Here is an 8402-nt window from a genome sequence, read left to right as displayed (position 1 = left end):
ATACAATATACCTAAAAGAGCACGACAGCCCCTTCTGGTGGACGACTGTTGCACACATACAGAACCAAAACCCAAAATAAAGTCCGAGCCTGGTCCTCTCTCATCCAACACTGTCATCAGTCCCTCCTCCGAAGCTCCTGCGGGACTCGATACCGGTGAATGGCACAGGTGCTCCACCGGCCCCGCTCAGTTCCCTCTGCTCTCGTCACACAGTGTTTTACATTAAGCATTTTACTATGTCCCAAAACCGTGCTTTAATAAGCATGCACTGACTATTTCTCCAAGTTCAAAACAAAACTCTATGAACCACTCCATTGTGGACTTATGGAGCTGTATGAACCACTACAAGCTAAACAGGAAGTGTTTGTCTGAACTCAGCTGGTTTTGCGAGAGAACGCAAAAGATCTAAACAAATTAACTGTGACAATAACAATGCCCGTGAACTCCTGTGGCAGATAGAACTGTTGACACTTTACAAACATAAAATCCACCAGCAATGAACAGTTTTATTTTATTTATCTATTTATTTTATGTCTCAGTTTGTTCTGTTTCTTCATGTTATTCCAGACAGACAGATGATGGTTAGATCAGATCACACACAAATATAACTGGATTATTACAATGAATGGAAAAAGGATTTTCGGAAATGCAAATTATATTTCCCTGTTATTTGTTTGTGTGTGTGTGTGTGTGTGTGTAATAATAAAACATTTATGGAAGCACATGGTGATGACTTTATAAGAATTTAAATAAATGATTGACTTATATATTATTACTTAATAATAAAAAAAGCACTGATTCGATGCAGAAAACAATACTAGTAGTGTGTTGTATATTCCTCACAGTTTTCTGGTGTGTGTTTTTCTGAATGCACAGATTCAAGACCTTGGGGCTGAATTCAGAGGGTGATATCTTGAAAATGAGAGCGCTCCGGTACGGAACGAATGAGGTAAACCCAAACCAGTATCAGTAGCACAATCATTTGAACAATGCAGTAAAATCAGGGTTCTAAAGAAAAGATGTGCTTGGGACCTTATGTGTAAAGATAATTGGAGGGTCTGCCCGAGATCCTTCCTGTAACAATGCAGGAGGGCCATTCTTTGGAAATTGTGCTGTATGTTGAATTTGGTAGTAATTAATGTTTAATAATAATCATCTAACTTGGCTGGTTTGATTTATGTATTTATTTTTTAATATGACTTAGAAATTGTGTAAGTTAAATTCAGCGCATCTTTCCATCGGCACTAGAACAGGGGTGTCAAACTCATTTCCTGGAGGGCCAGATCCCTGCAGAGTTTAGTTCCAACCCTGCTCCAGCACACAGAGCATGTCGTTTTCAAACAAGCCTAAAGGACTGGGTTAATTGGATCAGGTGCGTTCAACTAGGGTTGCATCTAAACTCTGCAGGGCTCCAGCAATTGAGTTTGACACCCCTGCACTAGAATAACCTTGTTACTAAAAAGGGAGAATTTTGAAGGTGCAATGGTAGTGTTTGCCAACCCCCCAGAAACAACATTGTTACTGTAAGTAAAAAAAAAAAGCGAACCGTTATTCAAAACAACATTAGGGTGACTGGCAATGTTTGACTAAAATACTAGTTAACATGTATTTGAATAATCATCTACTGTTTGATTTTTCTGTTGCTGACAAAGATATTGCGATGTTAAATTTGGTGAGTATATCTTGATATGTGCACAATCATTTAACAAATGTCTGTCACCTTTTATTTGAAAGGCTGCATGCGGGGTTTGGACTGGAAAGGGAATGCTTTAAACAGTTGTAGTCACTGCTTTTAGGGTGGTGGGGGGCCAAGCTGGTTAAAAATGTCTGTGGTTAGTGCAGCCAAAAAAAATTGTGTGCTTAAAAAAAACAGAACACATACTGCAGGAGACTTGTGGAAAAAGAAGACAGCAGATCTTGGTGTTTGACATGTTTATTGAAGGGACTGTCAGTCTTTAATGTGAGGTAGAAAGAGCACTGGTTTTCATTTGGCTTGCAAAAAGACTGTCAATGTAGAAATGAAGTTATTAGCTTGACACAATCTGCTAATTTTTAAACAATAACTGCAAAGAAAACGGTCAAGACTAGAAACTTGGTCCAACAATAACATTTTCGTATGTGTGCTATATTTCTTCATATACAAAGCCTTCAACTTTGATGCTCTTCATGAGTTTGTTTTCCACTATTGAAAAGCAATTTAAATGAGACTAAATCAAACAAGGCTAGTTTGAAACTAAATGTCAAGTGGTTGAGGGTTTTAGTCAAGGATTTGTATGTTGGTCCTAAAAAGTATAATGACTACAGCGGCTTGTGGATATTCTTGACCTGCTGCATGTGTGTGGACAGTTTTGACAATTGTAGATATGTTGTCACAATCTCTTTTACAGAAGGTAGGAAAAATGTGCAATAAAAGCATAAATGAGTTTGTCCTTAATGTTTCAGAGTCTGTGCTCCTTCAGGACAGCATCAGCAGTCTTTGGAGGAAGAATAAGGTAAGTGTAGTGAACACACTGGGCAGCAGGGTGGCACTGTCGCTCTCCTGGATTACTGGATCTGGGGTGGTGCAGGACTGGGGCAGTTGTGTTGCTGTTGAGCTGTAGTCACTGTTTTGCAGGAGAAAGTTTTGTGTAAGTGCAGAGAATGCACTAGGACCATATGGCACTTGAACGGTCTGGGTGAGGGTTTTGTGTCCTGGGTTTGTCACCTGAAGATAGGAAACAAAAGCTGTTATTCAGTGTCTAAATGAAAAAGAAATGTTTAAAGTGTAAATGTGCACTATTCATCAGTCTATATTGCATGAGTAATACATTTTTTGTAAAAAGAAGAGAAGAAAAGTTATATTTTGACCAGATTGGCGGCAGCAAGTGTCCCCATGTATTTTTGTTTGTATTAGGCATTTTTTAATTAGTTTTTGGTAAAGGCGGACGTACATGGTTCGATTTTTGCTGTCGTACGACAGCTGTCGTTCGCATGCAATTTTTATTTTTTTATCATGTGGAAATCGTGTGCTCGTATGGTCGCGGCTCGTATCATTTGCGAGGAATTACGAGCACTTCCCGACCTCCTGATCATTTTTAAACATGTCTAAAAAGTTCATGAGCTATCGGTTTGAATTCGTGACGTGTGCAGTTGAATGAGCTGATTAGTTGATCTACCTGAAGTTGACCAATCACGAACTAGGAAAACCACAGAAGAAGAAAGACGTAGACATGTGCGTGGACATACGATCTTCCAACCATCAGAATTGGCACAGTGTACGCCCACCTTGAAGGGTTAGTTCACCCAAAAATCTAAATTATGTCATTAATAACTGACATGACATGAGTTCGCGAACTGGATATCATACACTGCAGTGAACGTGCTCACAACAGACACGGAAGAGAAGACAATGCTAAATAAAGTCGTAGTTTTTGCTATTTTTGGACCAAAATGTATTTTCGATGCTTCAACAAATTCTAACTGACCCTCTGATGTCACATGGACTACTTTGATGATGTTCTTCTTACCTTTCTGGACATGGACAGTATACCGTACACACAGTTTCAGTGGAGGGACTGAGAGCTCTTTGACTAAATCTAAAACATCTTGAACGGTGTTCTGAAGATGAACGGAGGTCTTACGGGTTTGGAATGATTTGAGGGTGAGTTATTAATGACAGAATTTAGATTTTTGGGTGAACTAACCCTTTAAAGTTTTGAAATGTATGGTTTTTCCTTTATATTGTTCACTTTGTATCACTTTAATTGCATGTTCAGGTGTTTGTGATGAGGTATGTATGCATTGCCAATATGTAATTTAATGAAACCTACAATTTCTTGCAATTACATGTTTTTTTCCTTTATATTGTTTGTGGTGAGGTATGACTTCACCACAAACAATATAAAGGAAAAAACATGTAATTGCAAGAAATTGTAGGTTTCATTAAATTACATATTGGCAATGCATACATACCTCATCACAAACACCTGAACATGCAATTAAAGTGCACCCTGATACAGGTAGCAGAGACAAAATAGATTATGGAATGTTATACTTTTAAATGATTTATGTTATTGATAGGGCGAAAAATAATAGTAAGGATAAGAACGAAAGAATAGGTCTCTGTTTTGAAAGTGGAATGGATATAGTAACATTTAATTAGTCAAGGAATACACTCCCTGAACCATATATGCCATTTTCGCTATTACCTACCCTTCATGTCCAAGACCTTAGCAAATCCATTTCTTATGCTACAACTGCATCAACACACTTGATATTAATAAAAACATCCATATACAACAGGGTGCCTTTGATTTCTTTTAACACAAAGGCACCCTCTGCCTCAGGTTTAGGAATTAAACTAACGTTATTTTATGATACTGCATCATACTCAAGTCTTATTACCCCCACGCACAATGTTTATTTTAGCTGGTGACCAAAACATGCAGGAACAAAGTCCTGGATGATCACAGCATCCTTTCACAACATCCAGTCTCGTGAACAACACTCTTCAGAAGATAGACATGTCACGATCAAGGTCTTCAATCAAGCGCAGACGTCACAGGAAGGTTCACCACAATGCGCAAACAAGACCAGAGTAGACTTGGCCAGAAAACTTCTGGAAAAACATTATTTGGACATTCTGAACCTGTACCAGAAGGATAGGAACCGCTCATAATCCAAAGCGTGGAGCAAGGTGATTGCATGCATGGCTCTGATGATGACAATGTTACTGGAAACAGAAGAATTCTGAATATAGTGATATACTCTCAGCCCAGATTCGGTCAAATGCAGCAAACCTGGGGCGGCCTGTACCATGAAGCTGGATTAGGTGGCTTGCCAGCTATGTTTCAGCTTAGTTTCCGCCAACCCTGGGTTTTAGGTACTATGAAAGTAGCTCGGCTTTAATCGGTGTTCATTGCCATGGTTTCTAACGCTGCACGGCTAACCTGCTCCGGGGCAGGTTATGTTCTGGATTCAAGATCTCAAACTGAAGGTGAACCAATCAGATGTGAGAGAAGTGACACATGTCTGACACAAAGTCACTCCAGTTTATCTTGCTCCAAATTAAAGGTCACTTTTATGCTTAAAAAAAAATAAAAAATAGAAGTCTGGCTTTAATGATAATAACGGAGTCGTTTTATGTTTTATATAATTATTGTGATTCATATTATTATTTATCTCTTACAGACAAGCAATTTTAGTTTAACAGTTATTATAAATTATTTTAAATAAATATTAATGTATACAGATCATGTAATATAAATAAGCTGTAGTATCAAAAGATTGAACTATTTTAAAAATTACAAATCTAAACTTACGTGTTCAAGTCTCTATCACTATATATTTTCAAATGTATAAACTAAGTTAACAAGTTCCACTTGTGACTACACTGATGGAGCAAGATCATTTATTTTATTAGTCCTCCTTCATTTTTCATATGACATTTAAATTTGTCATATTCTTCAATCTTTTAATCTTTAGCAAAACCTTTAACCTTTAGTTTTGAATCTCGCTGGGTCTCTCGCGAGAAGTAAATCAAACTTGCTTTGTATTGCAAGGCTCGTGATTGGCTGTTCTCCAGTGATGTCACACATTCATGTGCACGCGCTCCACAAACTCAGGATCAAAGCCTGAATTGACAAAGAAAGTTGATGAACAGCATCATGGTACCAACAAAGCCGGATTGGAGAGGTTTGGTTTTGTCAACTCAAAACTAATCCTGTAACTCTGAATTTGTTCAGCTATCATCATGGTACAGGCCCCTGATTGGCTGCAAACATGGACAATGACGAAACAAAGCAACCCAGGGGTTTTTGACAGTTAAATGTGTAATATTCTAGTCAATCTCAACAGGGGCCTAAAGGCAGAAAGACCCACAAACACACAGCTCATCATGTCAACTGCAGTAAAGGCCTGGCAAAGTAGGAAAACGCGTCTCTGTAGATGTCCATGACTTCGACACTTAAGGCAGTCAATGCCTGCAAAGGATTCTCCACAAAATATAAACACATGAACATTTTACTTTATTTCCTTGTCCAATTATGCTTTATCCCCTGAATAAAACCGGTTTAGAATTTCTAATCTCTAAGGGAAAACGTACCTGTTATGCTCACCAAAATCTATATTGAGACATTATTAGTGAACTTTAATTTCAGTACAAAAGTTTGTGTTAGAGATTAATATGTTGAGTTTTATTTCAAATGACAAAGACATTTAAATGAAGATATACATAATTATGGCTGTGCTTAAGGAGTGCATTTTTGTAAACTTTAAGCACACCCCGGTTCCTATTAAGCTCACATTATATTTTATTAATAATTCTACTTTATTTTAAACAACCTTTGTAAAGAAATATTTTGTTTATTAAATATTTACATACACATTCAATGTGGAAGAGCTTAAGGAGAGCACACTGAGCTTAATTGGAACAGCACTTTTTTATACATTTCCTGTAATATTAATTTGTATTTATAATATTAAATTAAATATTAAAGTCTCACTGAAGCTGTGAGATTCTTGTAGTTGTGTACCCTTTAAGGTCACCTTACAATAATATGAAATCAGCGATATAAAACCACAGACCATCAATAAACTACATTTATAATAATATGGATGTAAATCCAGTAATGCCTGTGAAGTTATGTATTAGTTTAGCACACAATCTAGTGCGCTAACTGTGTTCTGTAGCATCTGTGCTATGCTGCTAAAACTATCTTTTTGATGTTACTGAAATTATTACAACATCCAAGTTCCAGGTCTTTCAAAATGGCCACCAGACAGTGTGAACACATTGAGACTCATATCACAGTCTGCAAACAAATCAATTGGTTAAGACATCAGGAATGAGATATACATCTCTATATATATCTAGAACTCTGTATCTAGAGATAATATCTAGATCTCTATTTCTAGATCTCTGTATCTAGATATAATATCTAGATCTCTGTATCAAGATATATCTAGATCTCTGTATCTAGACCTCTATATCTAGATATAATATCTAGATCTCTGTATCTAGATCTCTATGCCTAGAACTCTGTATCAAGAACTCTGAATCTAGATATAATATCTAGATCTCTGTATCTAGATCTCTGTATCAAGAACTCTGAATCTAGATATAATATCTAGATCTCTGTATCTAGAGATAATATCTAGATCTCTATTTCTAGATCTCTGTATCTAGATATAATATCTAGATCTCTGTATCTAGATCTCTGTATCTAGATCTCTGAATCTAGATCTCTGTATCAAGAACTCTGAATCTAGATATAATATCTAGATCTCTGTATCTAGATATAATATCTAGATCTCTGTATCAAGATATAGTATCTAGACCTCTGTATCTAGATATAATATCTAGATCTCTGTATCTAGAGATAATATCTAGATCTCTATTTCTAGATCTCTGTATCTAGATATAATATCTAGATCTCTGTATCTAGATCTCTGTATCTAGATCTCTGTATCAAGAACTCTGAATCTAGATATAATATCTAGATCTCTGTATCTAGATATAATATCTAGATCTCTGTATCAAGATATAGTATCTAGACCTCTGTATCTAGATATAATATCTAGATCTCTGTATCTAGAGATAATATCTAGATCTCTATTTCTAGATCTCTGTATCTAGATATAATATCTAGATCTCTGTATCAAGATATAGTATCTAGACCTCTGTATCTAGATATAATATCTAGATCTCTGTATCTAGAGATAATATCTAGATCTCTATTTCTAGATCTCTGTATCTAGATATAATATCTAGATCTCTGTATCTAGATCTAGTATCTAGACCTCTGTATCTAGATATAATATCTAGATCTCTGTATCTAGAGATAATATCTAGATCTCTATTTCTAGATCTCTGTATCTAGATATAATATCTAGATCTCTATATCTAGATCTCTGTATCTAGATATAATATCTAGATCTCTGTATCTAGATATAATATCTAGATCTCTGTATCAAGATATAGTATCTAGACCTCTGTATCTAGATATAATATCTAGATCTCTGTATCTAGATCTCTGTATCTAGATCTCTATGTCTAGATCTCTGTATCTAGATCTCTGTATCAAGAACTCTGAATCTAGATATAATATCAAGAACTCTGAATCTAGATATAATATCTAGATCTCTGTATCAAGATATAATATCTAGAACTGTATCTAGATCTAGTATCTAGATCTCTAGCTAGATCTCTGTATCAAGATATAATAACTAGATCTCTGTATCTAGAGATAATATCTAGATCTCTATGTCTAGATCTCTATATCTAGATATAATCTCTAGATCTCTGTATCAAGATATAATATCTAGATCTCTGTATCTAGAGATAATATCTAGATCTCTATGTCTAGATCTCTATATCTAGATATAATCTCTAGATCTCTATATCAAGATATAATATCTAGAAC

General features: G+C 35.8%; 1 protein-coding gene across 1 annotated transcript in view; it reads right to left on the bottom strand.

The window, feature by feature from the left end:
• Positions 1-1917: 1917 nt before the first annotated feature.
• The window catches only part of cpm (carboxypeptidase M), a 45531-nt gene continuing 39046 nt past the window's right edge, over positions 1918-8402 (bottom strand). The window contains exon 9 of the mRNA XM_052555118.1: positions 1918-2704. Within this exon, the coding sequence (XP_052411078.1) occupies positions 2456-2704 (249 nt within the window). The 3' untranslated portion in view covers positions 1918-2455. The remainder of the gene's footprint in view (positions 2705-8402) is intronic.

This window comes from Carassius gibelio, chromosome B4 (assembly GCF_023724105.1).
Source record: "Carassius gibelio isolate Cgi1373 ecotype wild population from Czech Republic chromosome B4, carGib1.2-hapl.c, whole genome shotgun sequence".
NCBI lineage: Eukaryota > Metazoa > Chordata > Actinopteri > Cypriniformes > Cyprinidae > Carassius > Carassius gibelio.
This window is presented reverse-complemented; position numbering and strand designations above follow the sequence as displayed.